The sequence below is a fragment of the Hylobates moloch genome, unplaced genomic scaffold, assembly GCF_009828535.3.
Source record: "Hylobates moloch isolate HMO894 unplaced genomic scaffold, HMol_V3 SCAFFOLD_15, whole genome shotgun sequence".
Taxonomy (NCBI): Eukaryota; Metazoa; Chordata; class Mammalia; order Primates; family Hylobatidae; genus Hylobates; species Hylobates moloch.
In genome coordinates, this window is record NW_026652290.1 from 50,371,741 (window position 1) to 50,398,173 (window position 26,433).

At 46.4% G+C, this 26,433-nt stretch overlaps 1 protein-coding gene across 3 annotated transcripts; it reads left to right on the plus strand.

Moving 5' to 3' along the window:
- The first annotated feature begins 56 nt into the window (after positions 1 to 56).
- Positions 57 to 26,433, plus strand: GID4 (GID complex subunit 4 homolog). Of its 3 annotated transcripts, XR_009210086.1 has the most exons (7): positions 57 to 684; positions 6,517 to 6,576; positions 15,495 to 15,602; positions 20,256 to 20,357; positions 22,953 to 23,083; positions 25,864 to 25,961; positions 26,290 to 26,433. XR_009210086.1 is itself a non-coding variant. In XM_032176886.2 (6 exons), exons 1-6 carry the CDS (start codon positions 247 to 249, stop codon positions 26,351 to 26,353), a joined length of 903 nt encoding a protein of 300 aa, XP_032032777.1. In that variant the 5' UTR covers positions 57 to 246; the 3' UTR covers positions 26,354 to 26,433. The 3 variants fall into 3 exon arrangements, 2 of the variants coding, with proteins under 2 accessions (XP_032032777.1, XP_058284965.1); XM_032176886.2 differs by lacking the exon at positions 25,864 to 25,961; XM_058428982.1 differs by lacking the exons at positions 20,256 to 20,357; positions 22,953 to 23,083; positions 25,864 to 25,961; positions 26,290 to 26,433 and adding an exon at positions 18,088 to 18,855.

A 26,433-nucleotide genomic window follows, 5' to 3' on the forward strand; every position in this document is an offset into this window, starting at 1 on the left:
AATCAGCATCACAAACGCACCTCGCCCCGCCCCCTCCACGCCGCGCCTCGGCGAGGAGACTACAAGACCCAGCGGGCCGCTCGCGCACCGCGCCACGTGTTTTCTCCTCCCGCCAATGGGCGGAAGCGCCGCGTGAGCCTCCTCCCGCCCCCCAGGCTCGCCTGAGCCAATCGGAAGGGGCGGGGTGTGTGTTTGTGTGTGTGTGTGCGTGTGTGTGTGTGTGTCTGTGAGTGTCTGTGTGTGTGTATGTGTGCGCGAGGGCAAGTCGGGAGGGGGACCCAGCTCAGGACTGGGAGGCCCTGCTTGCAGGTCCCTGGGTCCCGGTGGCGGCCGGAGCGCTTGGTCCGCAGGCAGCGGGCGGGTGGTCGCCCCTCCCGCCCCCACCCCGCGCGTGCGCGCCCCGGCCTCTCCCTCCCCGCCACCCTCCTCGGCTCCCGCGCGGCGGCGGCGGTTGCTCTCCCACTCCCCCCAGCCCTGGCTCCGGGGGACCCAGCGATGCCGGTCCGCACCGAGTGTCCCCCGCCGGCCGGTGCCTCCGCTGCCTCCGCGGCCTCCCTCATCCCGCCGCCGCCCATCAACACCCAGCAGCCCGGCGTGGCCACCAGCCTGCTCTACAGCGGCTCCAAGTTCCGCGGCCACCAGAAGAGCAAGGGGAACTCGTACGACGTAGAGGTGGTGCTGCAGGTGAGCGCCGGGCCGGGCCGGGGCCCGAGGGCCTCCTCGCGGCGCTCACGGGCCGTGCCCGCCTCGGCTCCTCGAGCTCGCAGCCGCGGAACAGGCCCTCGCCGCCGGGGCCTCCTGCACCCGGCGCTTCCCACCCGGGACCTGCCCAGCCTGTGTCTCACACTCTCCGAGCCCCAGCCCTGACCTGCCCCTTCAGACCCAGAGCCCGTCGTGACCGGCTCCTGGCGGACCCCGAACACTCCCAGACTTGAAGCCCGTGACCGGCCCGTCTGGGATCCGGAAGCCCCTCATGACTCGGGGAAGGCCTGGGTCCTTCCTCCCCATGACCTGTCGTCCCTAGATCAGGGACTGCCACCAGCCCTTTTCAGACCCTGAAGAACTCTCCATTGGTTTCACCAGACTCGGGACCCTCCCCGTGTCTGGGCCCACGTCAGATTCTCTCAGACCTGAGACATGCCCTCCTGCTCCTTCCTCAGTTCCAGGAATCCGCAGACCTTGGGGTCTTCCTCCTCCTGAGATCTCCTTAGGAGGGCTTCATCAGACCCCCAGACGGGGGAGCACCTAACCCACAACTGATTGGTCAGGCCCTGGCCTCACCTCAAGACCAGGCGCTCACTCCCTGAGTGCTCACAGTCTGCTGGGATGTTGCCTCCTGGGTACCCTGTTCCACTCACTGCTTCTGTCTCTTCATGGTCCAGGCACTCAGCTCCTTCCAGCTTCTCCACCCCCAGGCCTCCTGCCCCTGCTGTGGGACCATTTGCGGTCTTTTCCCAGTCTTCCTGGCCTCTATCCAGACTTCCCCACCCCATACCTTCATCTTGCTCGATCCTGGTTCCAGGGGACCCTCTTTCCTGTTCTTAACTTTTCTCTACACAGGCACAGGGCTTCCTCTTAGTCTCTGGTACCCATGTACTGGGAAATCTAACTCACCCAATTTTAGTTCATGTCCAGTCGCCTCCCGCCATTTGACCTGGTTTCCTGAATACCTGCTGCCAGTCCCTGATCAGCGTCGGAAGTACAGCTTCACTTGTCTGGGCCTTTCCCACACCTCACTCCTCTCAGGCTTGACACTTTTTGCCAGCTGAAATGGAGTGGCAGGGGTGAATACTCTTTTATCTCCCCTCCCCACGAAACTCTTCCTCCTCTATACCTACCCCTGCCTGCCTAAGGACCCTTTCCCCTTCCCTTTGCCCTTTTTTCCTTAGTCTGACACCTCGTCTGCCAGGCTGTTCCCAGAAGCCCCTCCAAACACCTGTCCCTCTGAAAGGCACTGTGTGCTGCCCCACTGCCCCGCCCCCCCGCACCGCCCCTGGGGTGTTAGGGTGGAATGTGCAGTATATCTGTTCCTCAAGCTCTCCTTTTGGTCATTTAAAACAAATCTTAGCCGGGCGCGGTGGCTCACGCTTGTAATCCCAGCACTTTGGGAGGCCGAGGCGGGCGGATCACGAGGTCAGGAGATCGAGACCACGGTGAAACCCCGTCTCTACTAAAAATACAAAAAATTAGCCGGGCGTGGTGGCGGGCGCCTGTAGTCCCAGCTAACTCGGAGAGGCTGAGGCAGGAGAATGGCGTGAACCCAGGAGGCGGAGCTTGCAGTGAGCCGAGATCGCGCCACTGCACTCCAGCCTGGGTGACAGAGCAAGACTCCGTCTCAAAAAAAAAAAAAAAAAAAATCTTAGTTTCACTTCTGAAGAGTAGGTCTCCCATCCAAAAGACAATGGGGGTGCCTTTTCTTTCTGCTAACTGCAGATCACTCATCACTCTTTTATTCTCATACTGCTTTGTGGGAATAAATCGTTTTCTCTGCTTACTTGAAACAGCATCGTCATGTTAATCATATCTTTGGGCTGTAAAGTTCTATCATGAGCCGCTATATTATAATGGAAATATGATTGTGGCTGAAATATTTTTGTCTTCATAACTCTGTGCCTAATGTGGTGATCCTCTTCTCTTTTTCTTAAAATGTGAGAGTCGAGTATGAAGATACAGGGGTTTTTCTGTTTGTTTTGCACGTAGTCATAGAATTCTGGAGGTGAGATCCCTGGGTGGGTCACGTTTGGGATGATCTTGGATTTGTCCCTGTTGTTCAGTTTGATGGTTTCTGATGTAGTAGGGGACAACTGGCAGGATAGCCAGGCGTCAAAGGGGAATCTGCTTTGGCTACTGCAGCAACTGCTGCTCCCTTCTGTCATTAGGGTATCACTTCTGAGCTCCTTTCAGAAGGAGAATCATGAACCAGGGGAAGCGGTGGTTGAGTTGGGGCAGGGCTGATAGGTCTCAGGCAGCCCAGAGCAGAAACCTGGTGGATGGCTGGGAGCCACTTGAGTAGGATGTCTGATGGTGGGGGTGGTGGTCATGCCAATGAATGCTGCCCTACATCTGGATTGGTGAGCTGCTTGGTCATCATCACGACTAGTCAGTGGCATGTGAATTGCCCCATCATCTGGTTTTTCAGCCAGGACTAGTTTCACAGACACAGCCTTCTTAGACTTAAAATACTTCTGACTTTTATAACTCAGCTTCTTTTTGTTTCTTTTGTTTTGTTTTCTTTCTTTCTTTTTGTATCTTTATTTAGATACAATTCACTTATTTAAGGTGTACAATTCAATAGTTTTTAGTATATTCACAGTTGTTTAACCACCAACACAACCTAATTTTAGAATATTTTCATCCCCCCCAAAAGGAAACCTTGTAACCCTTAGCCATAACCCCCCCTCCAATCCTAGGCAACTGCTTATCTATTTTTGTTGTTGTTTGTCTATTCTGGACATTTCGTATAATCATATAGTATTTGTCCCTTTGAGATTGGCTTCTTTCACTTAGCATAATGTCCTCAAGGTTCATCCATATGGTAATATATATCAGCACTTATATTCCTTTTTATTGTTGCATTGTTCATTGTAACAATTGTCTATTGAACGGATATACAACATTTTGTTTATCCAGTGATCAGTTGATGGACATTTGGGTTGTTTCCTCTTTTGGCTACTATGAATAATACTGCTATGAACATTTATGTACAAGTTTTTATGTGGATGTATATTTCACTTCAGTAGATAACTACCTGGGAGTGCAATTGCTGGGTCACATGGTAACTCTGTTTTAACATTTTGAGAAACCGCCCCTGCATTGTTTTACATTTCCACCAGCAGTGGGTGAGGGTTCCAGTTTCTCCACATCCTCGCCAACACTCACTGTTCATCTTTTTTGTTGTAGCCATCCTAGTGTTTTTGAAGTGGTCTCTCACTGTAGTCTTGATTTGAATTTCTATAATGACTGTGATGTTGTGCATCTTTTCATGTGTTTTTGTTGTTGTTGTTTTGGAGTACTTTCTTTTCTGTGATTTTAGTTTAAAGAGTTCCTCAAACCTTTGTGAGTTTCTGACTGGGTCTCCTCTCCACCCCACACTTACTGTGACTCCTCTTTCCTCCTCTGCCATCTAAGAAGCCAGCAGTAGAAGAGAGCCCTGGTCGCTGTGAAAGGAATATTTAAAAGAACAGCCGTTGGACACAGCTGTGCTGTGAGACCTTCTTGCTAAACATGTGCCCTGTTATCTTTCTTGAGATGCTCGCCTGCCGTTTGACAAAGCTGTATGCGTTGTGGTGTATTTGAGTTCACCAACCATTATCAAGATCAATATGGGCAGAGTAGAGAAACACTTGGTTGAATGGAGGCCAAGCTGAAATTCTGATTCTTGAGCATGTGATAATCCATGCAAAATGTTAGCCAATTTACATTTTAATTTTTAATCTTATTAGCAAGTATCCTTGCCACCTGATACACTTTTCAGCAGCTGTGAAACCCCAAACTATATTGAATTCAATGGGAATTGCATACATGAAATTTAAAGACTCAGGTTAGAATTATGTGTCCTTTAATAAAAGTTCTTTGCTGAACCATGTTAGTGTGGATTAGCTGTTTTAGATAATGTACAATGCCAAGGTCAGCAGATGAGGATATTTAAAATGCTTTGGCAGTTTTCATAGGGAATACCTTTGTCACCAGCACCAAACTGTGAAGGCACTTTGGCTTCATTGAAGTTCATTTGCTTTGGTGCTGACATCATCTGGTTGACTAAGTTCATTACAGTTTTTAAGCATGGCTTAGTGTTTGATTTATGGTATAATTGGAAGTAATCAAGTTCACAAATCTGATAAATGCCACAAAACTATTCTAATTTATTGAAATAAGACCTCACTTAACATTAAAATCTCAATGTACCACAGGTACCCTTGTACTTGGTTTGCTTTAATTCAAGGATTTACCTTGAAAGTGAATCCAACTGTCATGAAATCTGAAACTCCCTATCCAGAATGATTCTGTATAGATTTGGGTGAAATCTCACATCAGAAATTTTGAGGTGACGTGGCTTCAGGTTGGTTAATTCAGAGGCCTACGATGGGCCCAGTTTTTTCCATCTTTCTGTACTACCATCCTCAGCATTTCCTGGCCTATTTCTCCCCTGTGGTCTAGATGTCTGCCCCAGGACTGGACACTCCATGCAGATACTGCCACCACCAGGGGACAGAAAAGCCATTTCTTCCTCATGCGCCTCTTCAAAAACCAGGGATTTTTCACAGATGCACCCAGGAGACTTACACATCTGATGGGCCAGAAATGGGTCACTCACCCCTAAATACATGACTTGCAAGGGGATAGGGACACCTGTGTGCCTTAGATCCATCAGGTTGACGAAGTCTTATGTGGTAGGTAGGTACCGGAGCAAAAACTGGGCCCTGGCAGCGTGAAAAAGGAGGAAATTGGTTGTTGGGTAGGCATCCGGCAGTGTCTCAGCAACCAGTAATTGGTGACTGCTAAACCTCAAAGTCTACTATGCCTGTTATTTCTATTTATTTTAGGCTCCTGACTCTTTTCATTAAGAAACACAGCATCCATATATAAAATGCACAGAGTGGACATTCACAATATAGTCAGATTTTGGGTTGGTATTTTGGTTCATAACTGAAGTTTATACCACATAAGTCTTTATGAGATGCCATTTCTGAACAGTCTGCCCATTTCATAAAGAGAGAATGCAGGATAATGTTTAGTGTGAAAACAAGAAGAGGAGCAGACCTCCTAGACCAATGATTGAGCAACACAGAAATAGAAAAAGGCTTGAAAGACATTAGAAAGAAAGTCAAGCCTGAGGTTAGGGATGACACCATGTGTACAGGCAGAGACAGAGGCCCTGTGCCCAGCAATGCTCAAGGTCTCTAGATGACCGGGAGACGTGTGTTGAAGATAGTACAGAAAATGAATTTGAGTGGGCACCCCATTTCAGAAAGGCACTTCAGTCTCATGATATTCAGCTGAAGAAAGTTGAGAGGGTCTTGGGATCAGTTTGCTTTGGCAGAACAGGCATGTGTGTGGGGAGAACTTATCAAGATTCCAGAGACTGGGTGAGCCTTGGGCTGCGCTGGGTATTCACTGACCACCAGTCTGGCCTCACAGGATTTGCAGAGTACCCTCCTGCATGTCCCCTAGGAAGTTTATCTTTTTTTTTTTTTTTTTTTGAGACGGAGTCTCACTCTGTCGCCCAGGCTAGAGTGCAGTGGCGCAATCTCGGCTCACTGCAAGCTCTGCCTCCCGGGTTCACGCCATTCTCCTGCCTCAGCCTCTCCGAGTAGCTGGGACTACAGGCGCCCGCCACCACGCCCAGCTAATTTTTTGTATTTTTTAGTAGAGACGGGGTTTCACCGTGGTCTCGATCTCCTGACCTCGTGATCCGCCCGCCTCGGCCTCCCAAAGTGCTGGGATTACAAGCGTGAGCCACCGCGCCCGGCCGTAAGTTTATCTATTTGTGACAGGCTGTGTATCCTTTCTTTTCAGCACGTGGACACGGGGAACTCTTACCTTTGTGGGTACTTGAAGATTAAAGGCCTTACTGAGGTAAGCACTTGCTCACACGAACCAGCACTAGAAAGTCTGTGGTGTGCTCTACAGGCTCATTAGGGTTAAGGGCAGGTGGTCTCAACTCCTTGAGGCCTAGTTAAAGCAGACTACTCCTGAGCATTGCTACTGTATAGGGAACATAAAACAGGCAGTTTCAGTGTGTCCTGTTGAGAAGTGTACAGATTCACAAATCTTTTAAAGAGAAGTTTATAAGTACATCACAATTGTCACAACCAACACTATTGATTTTATTTTTAACCCTTTTTGGGGGAAAAAATAATAAGAATATAGCTACCACCCTCATCATAAGTTTAACAGTTTCTGAGATAAGCATCAGTCCTATAAAAAATGAGCTTTTAAGTTCTTTAAACCTCTTAGTTCATTGGAACAATGAAAAGTTACTGGCTGGTCACGGTGGCTCATGCCTGTAATCGCAACACTTTGGGAGCCTGAGGCGTGCAGATCACTTGAGGTAGGGAGACCAGCCTGGCCAACATGGTGAAACCCCATCTCTACTAAACATACAAAAAAAAAAAACAAAAGAATTAGCTGGGTGTGGTGGCACGGACCTGTAGTTCCAGCTACTTGGGAGGCTGAGGCACAGAGAATCACTTGAACCAGAGAGGCAGAGGTTGCAGAGAGCCAAGATCACATCACTGCACTCCAACCTGGGCAACAGAGCAAGACCCTGTCTCAAAAAAAAAAAAGGGAAGTGACCATCTAGTTTCCAGCAGAAGTACCTGCTGTGCAGAGTATTTTATTTTCTTTGAACCAACTTTTTAAACCTCAGAATGCCTGGGACTTTAGAAAGCAAGGAGGAGCATCCTTTCTTTTCCATTAGCAAGGAAACAGGAAGTGGAAGGAGGTAGCTGGACTGGCCCTCCGAATGCTGGGAATGCCCAGGCTGGACCTAGCTGCAGGGACCTCTGGCCTTTGTCAGCTCTCATGGTCTGATGACCCAGCAGTATTTGGACAGAGTGCTCTGCTGGATGGGGCAGTGGAAAGGAGCTGGGGTGGCATTCTTCTTCTGCCCCTTCCTGCATCTGTGACCTTTAACTTCTTTCAGTGTCCTCATCTGTGAAGTTGAGAATTAAAAATTCCTGCTCCAAGCTGGGTGCTGTGGCTCACACCTGTAATCCCAACATTTTGGGAGGTCAAAGCAGGAGGATCACTTGGGGCCAGGAATTCAAGACCAGCCTGGACAGCATAGCAAGACCTTGTCGCTACAAATAATTTTTAATAAATTAGCCAGGCATGGTGGTGTGTGCCTGTAGTCCTAGCTACTCGGAAGACTGAGGCTGGAGGATCGCTTGAGGCAAGGATTTGAAGGCAGCAGTGTGCTGTGATCATGCCTGTGAATAGCCACTGCACTCCAGCCTGGGCAACCTAAGAAGATCCTCTCTCTTTAAAAAAAAAAAAGTCGGGGTCAGGCGTGGTGGCTCACACCTGTAATCCCAGCACTTTGGGAGGCCGAGGTGGATGGATCACCTGAGGTCAGGAGTTCAAGACCAGCCTGGTCAACATGGTGAAACCCCGTCTTTACTAAAAATACAAAAATTAGCTGGGTATGTTGGCAGGCACCTATAATCCCAGCTACTCAGGAGGCTGAGGCAGGAGGATCGCTTGAACCTGGGAGGCAGAGGTTGCAGTGTGCCAAGATTGCACCATTGCACTCCAGCCTGGGCAACAAGAGTGAAACTTTGTCTCAAAAAAAAAAATCCCTGCTCTGTCTAAGACAATCAATAGACTTGTTCTGGGGGTAAGGAAAGAATATTAGAGAAAATGACAGACTCGAATATGATACTAATATGTGATTCTCTTGTAAAGTCCTGATGAGCCTCAGTCTTAAGACAAGTTTCTGGCTCCTGGTTCCTGTCTGGTTCTCCTGCTTTTCTATTAGAAGCTTAACTGATTAAGAATCTCCTATGAAGTTTGTTGTTGAGACTAAAGGTATTTCTTCTTTAACTCGAGAATTGTATCAAATCAAGTAGGAGCAGAAGTGATAGCAAAATACAGGATTCCAGTCTTTGGGTTTGTGGTAGGAGAAAAGATACTAAAACAGAATATGCTCAACTCTCAGGTAGCCAAATACATTACTTAACTGGGTGCAGAACATAAACACTGAATTTCGTAAGGAAACCAGCAAGTGTGTTAAGGCATTGGAATGTTAACAGTGACTCCAAAACCGGTCATTTGGGTGATAAGAAGCTGCACAGAAATGGTAAGTAGCATTCGAAATCTTGAAGAAGTATACAGAAATGCTAATGGCATTGAGCTCTCCATCGGGAGCAAGTAGCCCTTCCTTTAGGAAGCCCCTGTGAGTCGAGAGCAGCAGTCAGCCTCCTTTGAGGAGGGGGCACTGACAATGGCCCTTCACTGGGGGCTAACCCAAGGGGAGCCCTAGGCTCTTAACAGAACCTCTGCAGATGGCGTGGCCTCGATGAGCACATACCCTCCCCAGAGTTGCCTGTTCCTGGTCGAGCAATAAATAGACCACGTTATGCTGCTGCAGGGGTGTTGAGTTAAAGCAAGTCCTGCTCAGGCCTTAGATGTAGAAGAATTCTTTTTAAATAATGTTTTTTAGTAGCTTTATTGAGATATATTCACGTACCATACATTTCACCCATTTAAAGTATACAGTTCATTGGTTTTTAGTGTATTCACAAAGTTGTGCAACTATGTGTTAACTTTTTTTTTTTTTTTTTTTGAGATGGAGTCTCGCTCAGTCACCCAGGCTGGAGTGCAGTGGTGCTATCTAGGCTCACTGCAAGCTCCACCTCCTGGGTTCACTTCGTTCTCCTGCCTCAGCCTCCCAAGTAGCTGTGACTACAGGTGCCCGCCACCACACCCGGCTAATTTTTTTGTATTTTTAGTAGAGACGGGGTTTCACCGTGTTAGTCAGGATGGTCTCGATCTCCTGACCTCATGATCCGCCCGTCTCGGCTTCCCATAGTGCTGGGATTACATGTGTGAGCCACTGCGCCCGGCCGATAACTTTTTTTTTTTTTGAGACAGAGTCTCGGTCACCCAGGCTGGAGTGCAGCGGTGTGATCTCACCTTACCACAACCTCTGCCTCCCAAGTTCAAGCGATTCTCCTGCCTCAGCCTCTGGAGTAGCTGGGATTACAGGCATGTGCCACCCTGCCCAACTAACTTTTTAAATTTTAGTAGAGACAGGGTTTCGTCATGTTGGCCAGGCTGGTCTCGAACTCCTGACCTCAAGTGTCCACCCTCCTTGGCCTCCCAAAGTGTTGAGATTACAGGCGTGAGCCACCGCACCCAGCCTGATAACTTTTAAAATTATAAGTCTAGTATATGGTTGCTGTAGATAATAGTAAAATGCAGAAAACTACGATGAATCTTTGAATAAATTTTGTACCTGTATTTGGGTTTTTTTCTTTTCCATTTATATTTGTTAAAATATCAATTTTTTATGTTTATTTATTTTTTTTTTTTTTTTGAGGCAGAGTCTTGCTCTGTCACCCAGGCTGGAGTGCAATTGTGTGATCTCAGCTCACTGCAACCTCCACCTCCCAGGTTCAAGCAATTCCCATGCCTCAGCCTCCCGAGTAGCTGGAATTACAGGCATGTGCCACCACACCTGGCTAATTTTTGTATTTTTAGTAGAAATGGGGTTTTACCATGTTGGCCAGGCTGGTCTTGAACTCCTGACCTCAGATAAACCACCCACCTTGGCCTCCCAAAGTGCTGGGATTACAGGCATGAGCCACCGTGCCTGGCAAAAATATCAAATTTTTAATTTATTTTAATTAAACTATAATTTGGGTTTTAGTCATAGTAGTTGCCTTCCTCACGTATACAATATGGAAAAGTATCTACTAAAATGGAGTTAGGCCAGGCATGGTGGCTCACACCTGTAATCCCAGCACTTTGGGAGGCTGAGACAGGTGGATCCCCTGAGGTCAGGAGTTCGAGACCAGCTTGGACAACATGGTGAAACCCCATCGCTACTAAAAATACAAAAATTAGCTGGACGTGGTGGCGGGCACCTGTAATCCCAGCTACTCAGGAGGCTGAGGCAGGAGAATTGCTTGAGCCCAGGAGGCAGAGTTTGTAGTGAGTTCAGATCATGCCATTGGACTCCAACCTGGGCAACAGAGTGAGACTTCGTGTCAAAAAAAAAAAGGAGATAAGTGTCAAAAAAAAAAAAAAAAAAAAGGAGATAAATGGCCTCTTAGCTACCTCACATTCACAAACAAGCACAGCTTTTTTTTTTTTTTTAATTTTTATTTTAGGCTGGGGTGTACATGTGCAGGTTTGATATATAGATAAACTTATGTCACGGTTTACCTATATAACTGTTGTGGAGATTATTTTGTCATCCAGGTACTAAGCCTAGTACTGATTATTTTTTCTGCTCCTCTCCCTTCTCCCACCCTCTACCCTCAAGTAGGCCCCATTGTCTGTTCTTCCTTTCTTTTTTTTTTTGAGATGAAGTCTCGCTCTGTTGCCCAGGCTTGAGTGCAGTGGTGCAATATCTGCTCACTGCAACCTCTGCCTCCCAGGTTCAAGCAGTTCTCCTGCTCAGCTTCCCAGGTAGCATGTACCACCACACCAGGCTAAATTTTTTTTGTACTTTTGGTGGAGATGGGGTTTCACCATGTTGGCTAGGCTGGTCTCTAACTCTTGACCTCAGGTGATTTGCCTGCCTCAGCCTCCCAAAGTGCTGGGATTACAGGCGTGAGCCTGTTGTTTCCTTTTTTGAGCCCGTGAGTTGTCATCATTTAGCTCCTACTTAAAAGGGCGGTATTTGGTTTTCTGTTCCTGCATTAGTTTGCTAAGGATAATGGCCTCTAGCTCTACCCATGTTCACACAATGGGTGTGACAAAGATCATGACAAAGACATGATCTCATTTCTTTTTATGGCTGCATAGTATTCCTTGGTGTATATATACCATGTTTTCTTTATCCAATCTGTCATTGATGGGCATTTAGGTTGACCCACTTTTTACTATTGTGAATAGTGCTACAGTGAACATTTGCATGCATGTGTCTTTATAGTAGAATGATTTGTATTCCTCTGGGTATATACCCAATAATGGGATTGCTGGGTCGAATGATAGTTCCCGTTTTTAGCTCTTTGAGGAATTGCCACATTGCAAAACAGAGCTTTAAAGTTTGTTTTTATGCCTTCTGGAAGTGAAATTCTAGACATGTAAAGAACAAATATGAAATAACATTCCTTTTGCACTTTTGAGCCATCCGTCAGTCAAGAGAGGCGACCTTTCCGGGGAACCCAGCAGCTTTCAGGGGGTACCTGGGAGCCCAGCCTTTGGGGGCCATGGGCAGGCCCCCCACTTACTCATTACTTGGGTTTGGAAGGGTTGGAAGCTCCAGCTGAAGTTATGTTAGACTTGTGCTTAACTAGGGAGACAGGTCACACCTACCAAAACTCACAAAAACAAAAGTGCCAGTTTTTGTCACAGAATGAGATTCCTGTATGTTCCAGAAGTTCCTGTTGACTTATCGGCCAATTGAATGTTAATCCCTCAGAAGACAGGTCTACATGGAAAGTCATGGTACCCATCACCAGACAGTTTTGGGTGAGCCTGGAATCAATGAGAGCTTTATTTGGGGGACTTAAATGTCTGACAACAGCCAGACCCACCACGGGATGCCCACTCCTGCTTTTGCTGCCTCTCTTACTCATTTCTCGATATCCTTTCTTCTGACATGGTTTTTCGTAAGCTCTATAAATTACCCCTCATTGGGCTGTAATAAAGTGCTTGAATTTCCTGTTCCTGCTCTGAGAATATTTTATCTTTTCGGTGACTTCTGTACACACTGAATCTCATTTATTAGGTATTTATTTTATTTAATTCTCAAAGTTTGAGGGTACTCTGTGGTCACCCTGATATACTGCCTAAAGTATGTTTACAAAGAAGTCAATGCAGAATTATTCATTAGGAAAACTAGTGATTTAAACCGTGTTTTAATCATATTAGGACCTCCTCCCCACCCCTCCCTTTTTTAAAAATAGAGACCGGGTCTTACTATGTTGCCTAAGCTGGTCTTGATCTCCTAGGCTCAAGTGATCCTCCTGCCTTGGCCCCCTAGAGTGCTGGCATTACAGGTGTGAGCCACCAGGCTTGGCCTTGTATTAAAACCTCTTTATCATTTCATCCTATCCCTTTCAAGGAACTTCAGAAAAAAGATTAAAGCTTGAAACTCAGAAAAATAATATAAACAGTTTCTAGTTGGCTCATGCCTGTAATCCCAGCACTTTGGGAGGCTGAGGCGGGTGGATCACGAGGTCAGGAGTTCAAGACCAGCCTGGCCAAGATGGTGAAACCCCATCTCTACTACAAATATAAAAATTAGCCAGGCGTGGTGGTGGGTACCTGTAATCCCAGCTGCTCGGGAGGCTGAGACAGAGAATTGCTTGAACCCGGGAGGCAGAGGTTGCAGTGAGCCAAGGTCGTACCACTGCACTCCAGCCTGGGCGACAGAGCGAGACTCCATCTCAAAAAAAAAAAAAAAATAGCTTCTAGTTTAAAATCTCAAATGCAAGTGCTGATTTATTGAGAAATTTTTTCCTTAGTAGTCTTCCCTAGAACAGATTATAATTAAAAGTTAGTTTATACCGGCTGGGTGTGGTGGCTCACGCCTGTAATCCCAGCACTTTGGGAGGCTGAGGCAGGTGGATCACGAGGTCAGGAGATCAAGACCATCCTGGCTAACACCGTGAAACCTGTCTCTACTAAAAATATAAAAAATTAGACAGGCCTGGTGGCATGCACCTGTAATCCCAGCTACTCGGGAGGTTGAGGCAGGAGAATCACCTGAACCCGGGAGGCAGAGGTTGCAGTGAGCCGAGATCGCGCCACTGCATTCCAGCCTGGGCAACAGAGTGAGACTCTGTCCCCACCAAAAAAAAGTTAGCTTATACCTTAAAAATTAGGTTTACATTTAGGAAAATTTCTCCTCTCTCATTTTTTCAGTCTATGTATTTAAATATTTATGTGATGAATCCAGCAACAGTGTTAGGATAGGGGGGTTGTGGGTTTGGGGCAGTGTTAGATTTATCATATTTTAAGTTCACTGTTCAGGAAACAGATCCCCTCCACGGTGTCATCCTAAAGCAGGCCTCCTGAGTCACCTGCAGTGGTGGTGATGTTCTGTTTCCTGGGAGCCTCTGCGCGGGTGGCTTTTACTGTGGCAGCCTCTCTCAGGAAGGTCCTGCACTACATGCAGGCCAGGTTGGTAGATGTGGCAAAGCCATCAGAATGAGGTGTTTGACGCAGAATAAGAGGGGCTTACATCTGATCTGAAGGAAAAACGTGGGCCCTCTGCAGTTCTCGACGTTAGGACTGTAATCTGTGGTTTGCCAGGCCAGTGACGCTCATAACCGTGCTCCTGGCAGACACCAGGGGCTTGGCAAGGTAGCCTGAGAGGTGGGTGGTTGGTTGGTTTCTACAAATGCAGAGAAATTGTAGACTTTTTACGGTGTTAACTTTTTGTCTTATTAATCTTTTTTAAAATCATTGGTGCCTACTTATTAATGCATGAACAAAGAGCAATTAACAAAGCACCCAAGCCAGCACGTGGCTTCTTGTTTACATTTTCAACGGCGTGGTTTTTACATTCAGACACGATTTACATATGTTTTTCCTCATATAAATTGTTCTTAGTTCATATGTTTTTCCTCATATAAGTTGTTCTTGGTTCATGTGACAGAATTAAATGTATCCCTATATATCAAGGTATTCTAAGACTACCTTCAGGGACCATTTGTATAGTTCATTACTAGAAGTTTCTCTGAACATGTAGAACACTGAAAAAAAGTATTTACATTTTTTGAGACAGAGTTTCACTCTTATTGCCCAGGCTGGAGTGCAATGGTGTGATCTCGGCTCACTGCAAACTCCGCCTCCAGGTTCAAGCAATCTCCTGCCTCAGCCTCCTCAGTAGCTGGGATTACAGGCATGTGCCACCACACCTGGCTAATTTTGCATTTTTAGTAGAGATGAGGTTTCTCCATGTTGGTCAGGTTGGTCTTGAACTCCTGACCTCAGGTGATCCTCCCACCTCGGCTTCCCAAAGTGCTGGGATTACAGGCATGAGCCACCGTGCCCAGCCAAAATAAAAGGTATTCTAGGCTGGGTGTGGTGGCTCACACCTGTAGTCCTAGTACTTCGGGAGGCCAAGGCGGGTGGATCACCTGAGGTCAGGAGTTCGAGACCAGCCTGGCCAACATGGCCAAACCCCATCTCTACTAAAAATACAAACATTAGCTGGGCGTGGTGGTGGCCACCTGTAATCCCAACTACTCGGGAGGCTGAGGTAGGAGAACCACTTAAACCCAAGGTGTGGGAGGAGGTTGCAGTGAGCTGAAATTGTGCCACTGTACTCCAGCCTGGGCGACAGAGCAAGACTCTGTCTCAGGAAAAATAAAAAAGTATTCTACCCCAAAATCCACCCTGGAACCTTGGAGAATTGGTGTAAAAGGGACAAATGACTGAGCCAGTTGGAGAACCAGTGGCTTGAGGGAGCCTTAGTGGTAAACACAGTGATTTTGGAGCCTCTTTGGGTCTAACCTTGGAAAGTAAAACCTACTAAGTTATGATCTGCTTTGTATGCTAGAATACTCAAAATTTATTTGTGGAAACATCCAAATTATTTTCTAAGAGACTAGCATGTAACAGTTGAAGTCAAAGAAGGGCTGTCTGCTGCTGGCAAAATCCAGGAAACCCTTCATTCTCTGGGTGATTTAGATTCAGGTCCATTGCCACAGCCTGTTGGCAAACTGGCTGGATCTAACTCTGGTTTGGATTATCAGGTAGCAGTGTCTAGGTACTGGAAAGAAGTTAAAGCGAAGTTGATTCTTCCTTTGTTAAAAAGGTTAAAAACTCTCAGTCAACATCTTATTTTGATATTTGGATTTTTACCATAGGAGTATCCAACCCTTACAACCTTCTTTGAAGGAGAAATAATCAGCAAAAAACACCCTTTCTTAACTCGCAAGTGGGATGCAGATGAAGATGTTGATCGGAAACACTGGGTGAGTAAATCTGATCTGCGCTGGGTCATCCAGGGGCTGCTAGAGAATTGAAGAAATGCTGGGAGCCACAGACCTTGTCCCTTATTGAGGATTACTGGGGCTTTGCAGCCAAGTAAAAAAAGGTTGCACTGCACACAAACCTCAGTTGTTCCATCTTCCTTATGAGGAGAGTTTAAATACGATCTGTCCTGCTGCTTAAATAGCAAATGGTTGTCTGATGATAGCAACCCCAGAGTTCTAGCCAGAACTCTGCTCAGCTGTCAGAATCTTAACAGTGTCCCCCTATCCTTCTCACCTGTTTGTCCATCTTCTGTCCACTGTTCCTTTCAAATCACCTCTGCTTAGGGAAAACCCTGTGAAACGTGCAATGATGACCTCCGGCTTCGGGGCTGGCATGAGATGGAGATGATGTTGTGGGAATCTGCCCTCCCGCTGGCTTATCAGGGCAGAGCCACATCATTTCTTTTTATCCTGGCTCCTGACAGACAAGTATAGTCTTGTCTTAAGTACACCACTATAAATCCTGCTGCCCCCTTTTTAACTGTCAAGTGTAGAGCATTCTCACTCAGCGGTAGTGAATGCTTCAAGACAAGTCAGAGTTAGTGTCCTGGGATCTTTTCATTTGTTGTCATGTAAGTACCGTGTCTTCAAAAATCAGTTTCTCAGATGGGCGCGTTGGCTCGCGCCTGTAATCCCAGCACTTTGGGAGGCCGAGGCGCGCCGATCACGAGGTCAGGAGATCGAGACCATCCTGGCTAACACGGTGAAACCCCGTCTCTCCTAAAAATACAAAAAATTAGCTGGGCGTGGTGGTGGGTGCCTGTAGTCCCAGCTACTCTGGAGGCTGAGGCAGGAGAATGGCGTGAACCCAGGAGGCGGAGCTTGCAGTGAGCCAAGATCGTGCCACTGTGCTCCAGCCTGAGCAACAGAGCGAGACTCCATCTCAAAAAAAAAAAAAAAAAAAAAAAAAATCAGTTTCTCAACCTGTCTAATAGCCTTTTGCTTTAGTTGACCATGGTGATGGTGAATTTTTGTTTAACACTGAAGAAATTCAATGGGTTTACCCTCCATAAACCAACCAGAAATGGCTGTGTCAGTAGCGAAGATTCTAAAACTCGTTCTTCCCATTGCCTCCCACACCTGGATATCTAAACTCTCCCCTGGTTCTGGCACAGCAGTCTGTGGAGAGAACTCCCGCAGACCCTTGTCTTGAGTTCACCTCACTAGAGATCAGTTGCTTTGCTTACTAATGTTTTTTATTTTTTTATTTTATTTTAAAAAAATTTTTTTAGAGTTGGGATCTTGCTCTGTCGTCCATGCTGGAGTGCAATGGCATGATTATAGCTCACTGTAGCCTCAGCCTCCTGGGCTCAAGTAATCCTCCCACCTCCGCACCCTGAGTAGCTAGAACTACAGGCACATGCCACCACACCTAGCTCATTTTCTTTTATTTTTGCAGAGACAGAGTCTCACTGTATTACCCAGGCTGGTCTTGAACTCCTGGTCTTAAGTGATCCTCCTGCCTTGGCCTCCCAAAGTGCTGGGATTATAGGTGTGAGCCACTGCACCCAACCTGTTTTTTTTGGTTTTTCTTTTATGGGGTTTTTGTTTTGTTTTGTTCTGTTTTGTTTGGTTTTGTTTTGAGACAGAGTCTCACTCTGTCACCCAGGCTGGAGTGCAGTGGCGTAATCTCGGCTCACTGCAATCTCTGCTCACTGCAACCCCCGCCTCCCAGATTCAAGTGATTCTCATCTCTCAGCCTCTCAAGTAGCTGGGATTACGGACGTGCGCCACCGCGCCTGGCTAATTTTTGTATTTTTAGTAGAGACAAGGTTTCACCATGTTGGCCAGGCTGGTCTTGAACTCCAGGGCTCAAGTAATCACCTGCCTTGGCCTCCCAAAGTGCTGGGATTACAGGCGTGAGCCACCATGCCCAGCCCCAAGCTGTTTTTTACTTGAGTAAAAAAAGGAGATCTATGAAATACTGAGGTTCAGTTAAATTTAAATTTAAACTTGAGCTTTTTAAAGCGTTTTTTGAATTCTATACATTTTGATTGTTGTAGCAAATGGACACTAAAAACTAGACAGTCATCTGTGTCTCTCTGTGATACAAGAGAATGCACAAGACCTGAGTATCCAGAAGGTTGGGGAAGCCCAAGTGGTGTATGCAGGTGCTGGGCACCAGCAGGTGGAGTTGGAAGGGCTCCCTGGTACCATCTGCGCCCACCCTTGCCCAGGGCTAGGCTCTTCCTGCATGGCTTGCTGCCTCACGAGATGGCTCCTTCCTCTCCTGTACAGCCCCAGAGTAGAAGGTTCTTCCTTATAGTAAACCACAGCCTCTCTCCCATTCAACCCTATTTTCCGTTTCATATTGCTCCTGCAAAAAGCAAAGTCTGAGGCCCAGTGACACTCAGTTTTAGGCTAGGTTGACTACAAATTAAATACTTGGAAGGCAACTCTGAATTTTCCCATTGACTTCCATTAGAACATTGGAAGATATCTGGGTCTGCAGACTCTGCTAGACTGGACTGAAACATTTTGGGTGAGAGAGGAACTAAGAAGGCCACCCTTGGTACTGGCATGTGAGGTGTGGTTGAGCCAGGGAGCTGAACCTATGGAGTGCCTCCTCCTCCAGCAGTTTGTGGCTGCTTTTGTAGTACTCAGCATTTCCCCTAACTTTCACCACTCATGGAGGACTCCCAGGTTCCCACATGGGACTCTTGGAGCTCTGTACTGCACCTGGGTTTGTCTGAGATTTACAATTTCTAATACACTTCACCTAGGCTGTCATTTTTTCATATAAACTAGAATCAGAGATATTGTATTGCATCCTCAGATTTTCCTGAGTGGTATTTAAGTTGCTATCGTAGTGGTACTATAAAGTCAAGATTCCATATATTCAGTCTACATAGGATAAAAATGTCTATGTGACACCAGGAGTGGTGGCTCACGCCTGTAATGCCAGCACTTTGGGAGGCCAAGGCAGATGGATCACCTGAGGTCAGGAGTTTGAGAACAGCCTGGCCAACATGGTGAAACCCCATCTCTACCAAAAATATAAAAATTAGCCAGGCATGGTGGCACACACCTGTAATCCCAGCTATTAGGGAGGCTGAGGCAGGAGAGTCACTTGAACCTGGGAGGCGGAGGTCGCAGTGAGCTGAGATCATGCCATTGCACTCCAGCCTGAGCAACAAGAGCAAGACTTTGTCTCAAAAAATAATAATAAAATAAATCTATGTGACAAAATCTATGACTTAATATCTCTGTATGTTGATTTTTTTAAGATGTTTTCTTATCAAATTAATACATGCTTATTTAAAAATATTTGAAAAAATAGAAAAGCTGGAGGAAAAAGAGTTATCTGTGGCAACACCTAAAACTAAAATAGCTGTTAACCTCTTCCTGAATCTCTTTTGGGTATACAGTGTATACTTGTTTTTTGTCTTTTTTTAAAAAATGGGATCATAAGATACAGTTTTGTAACCTATTCCTAATCTCCTGTTGTAAATGTAGAGTCAGCCCTCCATATATGTGGGTTCTGTATCTGTGGATTCAACCAGCCACAGTTTGAAAATATTTGAAAAAAAAAAATTGCATCTGTACTGATGATGTATAGATTTTTTTTTTTTTTTTTTTTTTGAGACAGAGTCTCACTCTGTTGCCCAGGCTGGAGTGCAGTGGCACAATCTCGGCTCACTGCAAGCTCCGCCTCCCGGGTTCACACCATTCTCCTCCTCAGCCTCCCAAGTAGCTGGGACTACAGGCGCCCACCACCACACCCAGCTAATTTTTTCGTGTTTTTAGTAGAGACGGGGTTTCATCATGTTAGCCAGGATGGTCTTGATCTCCTGACCTTGTGATCTGCCCGCCTTGGCCTCCCAAAGTGCTGGGATTACAGGCGTGAGCCACCACACCCAGCGGATGTATAAATTTTTTGTTCTTGATATTTTTCCCTGAACAATACAGTATAACCACTATTCACTTAGTATTTACATTGAATTAGGTATTATAAGTAATCTAGAGATGCTGTGAAGTATAGGGGAGGATGTGTGTAGGTTATCTGCAAATACTGCACTGTTTTATATCTGGGACTTAAGCATCTGCAGATTTTGGTATTCATGGGGGTCCTGGAACCAATCCCTCACAGATACCAAACGACAAGGCTATCACGTGTTTCTAGTGTCTACTTAGCGAGCTGGCCCAAGCCCCTAGATCATACAGAGACACAAGCTTCACAAAGCCCTCTTCTCTGAGGCTGGGCATGCTGTTTCTAAGCTGTTCTGCATGGCTCTTTTTGCCACTTAGGATTTACTTGCAGAGGTCTTCTCATTAATTGTTCTTAGCTTTCATCTGTTTGTCTGTCTGTTCACCATTCCCATCCTTTGGCCTATTCCTCAGCCATGTTAACAAGGCAGGTGTAGGGCAGTGGGGCCTCAGCTGGAGTCCAGGTATCTGCCCCAGGGTTGAGTCTGCATTCACTGGGGTGACCATAGGGCCCCATCTGTTACTTGGCCTTAGCTGCCCTTTTGGGAGCTGTGTCCCCAGCTGTCATGCCTTGGGAAGGTGAGTTTACCTGGGCACATAAGCATAGTTCTGAGAGCAGCCTCTCCTTCTCTCAGTCAATCGGCACACTCTCTTTTCTGCTTTCAGGGCAAGTTTCTGGCTTTTTATCAGTATGCAAAATCATTTAACTCAGATGACTTTGATTATGAAGAGCTGAAGAATGGAGACTATGTCTTCATGAGGTGGAAGGTAAGGTCCCACCAGGTGGCCCTCCAGACTCCCAGAAAGCCAGGCCCTGTGCTGCACCTACATATCCACTCTAACCAAGGGCTCCCCATGTCCAGTGCTCGTCACAGCTGGTTGTCATGGCAAAGTCTTCATGGCAGGGTCTTTGCACACCTATAAAAAGTAGGCACAGATCCAGGGCACGCACTGGTTAACTGCTAATGTCCCAGACAGCTCCTCCTCGCTGTGCTTTTGGTGGGTAGCAAGTGGATTCGGGCCTAGGTGGCCACCTCTAACGTTGTCTTCTCCCTTTCCTTTCTCCCACCCAAGAATCTTGTTGAACCCCCAACTTGAATCACTCCAAGTGTTCTGTGGATTCAAGGCAGAGCCAAACTTCCTTTGAACTTAGTCATCAGTTGTACCCAGGTCCCTCTACGGGCTTAAACACCGTCCGTGGGCCAGGTCCCCTCCACCACATCCTTTTCCCAGAACTCAGGAAAGTCTCACCTCCTCTACTTCCCTCCAGCTCAGGAAATGAGGGACCAGGAATGGGACACGGGTTTTTGACTCAGCAGACCTCAGAGAGCCCCACCTGACTGACTTGATGGATTGGCTTTTAGCTGCGAGGTCATTTGTGCTCCCTGCTTTGATAACGTGATATTTACAGCCCCAGAATAGCAAAATCAGGAAGGCAGTTTGTTAAATAACTTTGAGAACATATCAACCCCTAGTCCCCAGTCTGTAGGGAAAAAGTTGTTTTATCTTGAAATCTTGCCAGCTTTCATAAAGATGAATCATTTTGAGTTGACTTTCCCGGTCTTTACTTTGCATAGCTAACCACTTTAAGAAGTGGGTATTGGCCGGGCGCAGTGGATCACACCTGTAATCCCAGCTCTTTGGGAGGCTGAGGCAGGCAGATCATGAGGTCAAGAGATCGAGACCATCCTGGCCAACATGGTGAAACCCCATCTCTATTAAAAAATACAAAAAATTAGCCGGGCATGTTGGCGTGCCCCTGTAGTCCCAGCTACTCGGGAGGCTGAGGCAGGGGAATCACTTGAACCTGGAAGACGGAAGTTGCAGTGAGTCGAGATCACGCCACTGCACTCCAGCCTGGCAAAAAAAAAAAAAAAAAATGAATGGGGTGGTCAGCCTGTAATCCCACATTTGGAGGCCAAGGCAGTCAGGTCAGAGGTCAGATTCGAAGTGGGGATCACCACTCTTCCAGTAGGTTGCCAGATGCAGAGAGTAAACAGGGAGCAGTATGCCCATGAGCTTGCCATCTAGTGGGAAACATGTCAGCTAAACAACCTGTTAAAGGAAGTTTATTGTTTGACTTTTATTTTGTTTGTTTTGAGACGGAATCTCTCTTGCCCAGGCTGGAGTGCAGTGGCACAGTCTTGGCTCACTGCAACCTCCATCTCCCAGGTTCAAGCAATTCTCCTGCCTCCGCCTCCCGAGTAGCTGGGACTACAAGTGCGCACCACCATGCCTGGCTAATTTTTTGTTTGTTTGTTTGTTTGTTTTTTGAGACAGTCTCACTCTGTTGCCCAGGCTGGAATGCAATGGTGCAGTCTCGGTTCACTACAACCTCCCCCTCCCGTGTTCAAGCAATTCTCCTGCTTCAGCCTCCCAAGTAGCTGGGATTACAGGTGCCTGCCACCATGCCCTGCTCATTTTTTGTATTTTTAGTAGAGACGGGTTTTCGCCATATTGGCCAGGCTGGTCTTGAACTCCTGACCTCAGGTGATCCACCCACCTCAGCCTCCCAAAGTGTTGGGATTACAGGCTTGAGCCACCACACCCGACCTGAATTTTAAAATTAATTTTAAAAGCCACAATTTTAGAAGTTGAATAAGGAATGGGAGAGTGTCTTAAATTTGTTTAAAAAGCAATGGACTTGTTTTGCCTCCAAAGAATGTCTCAGGGTGGCTCATCTGTGGTCCTTTAGTAGACCACCCGAGGCCCTGGAGCTTCTGACCTCATCTCTCTGGGAAAGTAGGTGCCAGGACCTGGGTTTCCAGCTTTCAGCTCCAGCAGAGGTGGCAAGCTTGCCTCTCTCCTAAGGTCCCTGGTAAAGAACAGTACCGTTCTGACTGCTTTTTACAAGGCGTCAGGCTCTTGGAGGGGGTGTCACAGGGGCTACTGGCAACTGCTCTGCACTCAGAATGGTCCACAGACCTACAGAAGCGACTCACTGTTCTAGATGTTGTCAAGCATCTGGTGACAGTTCTGAGAACTGGAGCAGAAACTTAGCTCTTCCCAGGTTGATTGTCTGTGGTCTCTGAAAGATACAAAGGCAGGCAGACAGGCAGGTGAGTAGGTATTGATTTATGTATTAGATGTTTCGACCATGGTCCTTCTCTGAATTGCTGATCCTAGTGAGCTCAAGACACAGTTTGTCACTTTAGTATATAGAATACTCCAGGAGCACATGGGCGCTTTTCAGAAGTCAGGCTGAGACCCCACGGGCCTGCCATCACCCAGCAAGTCTAGGTTAGACTATAAGAACGTATATTTTTCTCGAGTGGTCCTTAGAACCCCCTGATGCTTAACAGGGAGACCCCGTGGGTGGTCAGAGAATGCTGTCTGTTACTGACCCTCTTCATCTGTGTGCAGGAACAGTTTCTGGTCCCAGATCACACGATCAAAGACATCAGTGGTGCTTCTTTTGCCGGGTTCTACTACATCTGCTTTCAGAAGTCAGCAGCCTCCATAGAGGGCTACTACTACCATAGGAGTTCAGAATGGTGAGGACTCCTGAGGACAGAGGCCACGGGGAGGGCTTGCTGCCCAGCTGGCTCTCCCTTGGCTCATCAAACCCAAAAGCAACATCTTAGCCTGTCTCTGTATAGATTCTGTGCTTTATTTGGATGCTGAGAGCTTATTGCAGTGATCTCAGTTGCTCATAATAAGGCCTTATCCCTATGCACAGAGCAGAGTAAATGAGATGAAAATGAAGTATGGGTGAAAGAACTCATTTCTAAGCACTGTTAAGCAATACTGTATTTTTGGCAATGTTTATCTCAATCTTGTTGGTTTTTATTTAATCCTTGCTAATTGAATTAGTAACTAAAATGTGAATTGATCCACTGGACAATGTGAATTTTGCTGTCAGCAGCTTTTTAAATTTTGTGGCTGCATTCCTTAGAGTTGGTCCGACATGCACTTGATTTAAGGCTCGTGACCTGGGGGCCTGTGAGTGGACAGTCCTGCCCAGTGTGTCACCAACAGTAAAGGACTGAACTCTGCCTAAATGCTAACTTTTGCCACCTTTTGAGGGATTCTCCTGCCTCCTTGCTGCTTTTTAAGCACCTTGCTGTCCCCGGAGGGCAAACCAGATGATAAAATGCCTGATTTCCTCTCTGAAGGCAAAAATTCTTTCTTTCCTTTCCAGTATTTCACACTTTGTTATATGTGAAGTGATCCTACCCTAGACTCCTTGTTCAGTGGTAACGAAATTATATCTGCAAGTAAATGCCAGCCCTGTAGCCACGATTTTTAGGCTTTCAGTAATGGTTTTCATGCAAGTTTGTAAAGCTTTTTATAATCCTTTTTAAAAATAACAGCTGGCCGGGCGCAGTGGCTCACGCCTGTAATCCCAGCACTTTGGGAGGCCGAGGCAGGTGGATCACGAGGTCAGGAGATCGAGACCATCCTGGCTAACACGGTGAAACCCTGTCTCTACTAAAAAACAAAAAATTAGCCGGGCCTGGTGACAGGCACCTGTAGTCCCAGCTACTTGGGAGTCTGAGGCAGGAGAATGGCGTGAACCTAGGAGGTGGAGCTTGCAGTGAGCCGAGATCAGGCCATTGCACTCCAGCCTGGGTGACAGAGCAACACACCATCTCAAAAATAAATAAATAAATAAATAAATAAATAAATAAATAAATAAATAAATAACAGCTTTGGTCCGGGCACAGTAGCTCACGCCTGTAATCCCAGCACTTTGGGAGGCCGAGGTGGGCAGATCACGAGGTCAGGAGTTCGACACCAGCCTGGCCAATATGGTGAAACCCTGTCTCTACTAAAAATACAAAAATTAGCCAGGCGTGGTGGCACGCACCTGTGGTCCCAGCTACTCAGGAGGCTGAGGCAGGAGAATTGCTTGAACCTCAGAGGCGGAGGTTGCAGTGGGCCAAGATTGCACCACTGCACTCCAGCCTGGGCGACAGAGTGAGACTGCATCTCAAAAAAAAAGTGTACAAGTCAGTGATCTTTCGTATATTAATAGAGTTGTCTATCAATTTTAGAACATTTTCATCACCATAAGAGGAAACCCCATACTCTTAGCCATTATCCCAGACTCCTTATCCCCTCTGAGCCCTGGGCAACCACTAGTCTTTCTTTTACATGTGTATAGATTTGCCTATTCTGGGTATTTTATATAAATGGAATCCTACGAAATATGGCCCTTGCTTCTGGCTTTTTTCACTTAGCATAATGCTTTGAAGGTTCATCCATGTTGTACCATGTATCAGAACTTTTTTATTGCCAATTAATTTTCCATTATAGGTATATACAACTTTTTTTTTGAGACAAAGTCTTGCTCTTGTCCCCCAGGCTGGAGTTCAGTGGCATGATCTCGGCTCACTGCAACCTCTGCCTCCCGGGTTCAAGCAATTCTCCTGCCTCAGCCTCCCGAGTAGCTAGGATTACAGGCACCTGCCAACACGTCTGGCTAAGTTTTGTATTTTTAGTAGAGACGGGGTTTCACCATGTTGGCCAGGCCTGTCTCGAACTCCTGACCTCAGGTGATCCGCCCACCTCGGCCTCCCAAAGTGCTGGGATTACAGGTGTGAGCCACCGTGCCTGGCCGGTATATACAACATTTTATTTATCCATTCATTATTTAGTGGACACTTAGATTGCTTCCATTGTTTAGCTCTTGTGAATAATGCTGCTGTGAACATGGGTATATCTGAGTTCCTGCTTTCAATTGCTTGGACATATACCTAGGAGTGAAATTGCTAGGTCATACAGTGTTGCTATATTTAACTTTATGAGGAACTGCCAAACTGTTTCCCACAGCAGCTGCACCATTTTGCATTCCTCCCAGCGTGTATGAGGGTTCCAGTTTCTCCACATCCTCCCTGGCACTTGTTATCATGTCTCTATAATTATAGCTACCCTAGTGGATGTGAAGCAGTATTTCATTGTAGTTCTAATTCGCATTTTTTTTGCCTAATGCATATTTCTTTCCTGATAATTTGTTTCTGGTAAGAAATAAGCCGCTTTTTCCTACGTTCTTCCACACTCCTATGTGAAACAAGTAGGGGAGAGCCAACATGTTAGACATTGACTCTAAATGTGCCGGAGGTTGTCATCCCAGCGTGCAGATTGTCTGCTTCTATTTCTCCTCCCTCTGCATGACTCCCTGGAGCACCTGCCAACAGGGGAGGCAAACACCTCAGATATCACTAATGTTTTCCAAGCTTAATACTGTACCTAGGAAAGTGAGAAAATTTAAATGAAAGGTAAAATACAGTTTAAGGCAGTAGTGAAATTAATTTTTCTACGCTTTCTTTAGATACCATGAGAATCAGTTTATGCCTATGCTAGCCATAAAGTTCTTAGGATATGACAGCCTGGCATTACATGCTACAGCAGAAGAGGGCAGAGCAGCAGGTGAGGTTAGGGCTTGGGCGTGGGTCTACATCTTCTCCCAGAGCTTATGGAGGTCTCCTTTTTATAAAACATACCATAGTTAACTTCATGATTAGAGCAGAATGAAAAAAAAAACATTCATCTTGTGCATGGTTCAGGGGGATTAACCAAAAAAAAGAAAGAATGAATGAAATCAAACTAGGTTCAACTTGAGAAATAGAAAATGAATGTGCATTTCAGTCCAAGTATGTGACTTGTCGGGTGCTCTGGTTTTTGAGGCGTTACTAACGTCCTTTGCTCAGGGTGCATTAGATGACTACCTCCCATTTCTGTCTCCTCCCCCTTGCAGGTATCAGTCCCTCAATCTAACCCATGTTCCTGAACACAGTGCACCCATCTATGAATTCCGGTGACAACGGTTCAGAACAGCAACCAAATAAAACTGAACTTGGCAAAAAAGAACTTTGCCGAGAAAATTGTGTACCTGCCAGAA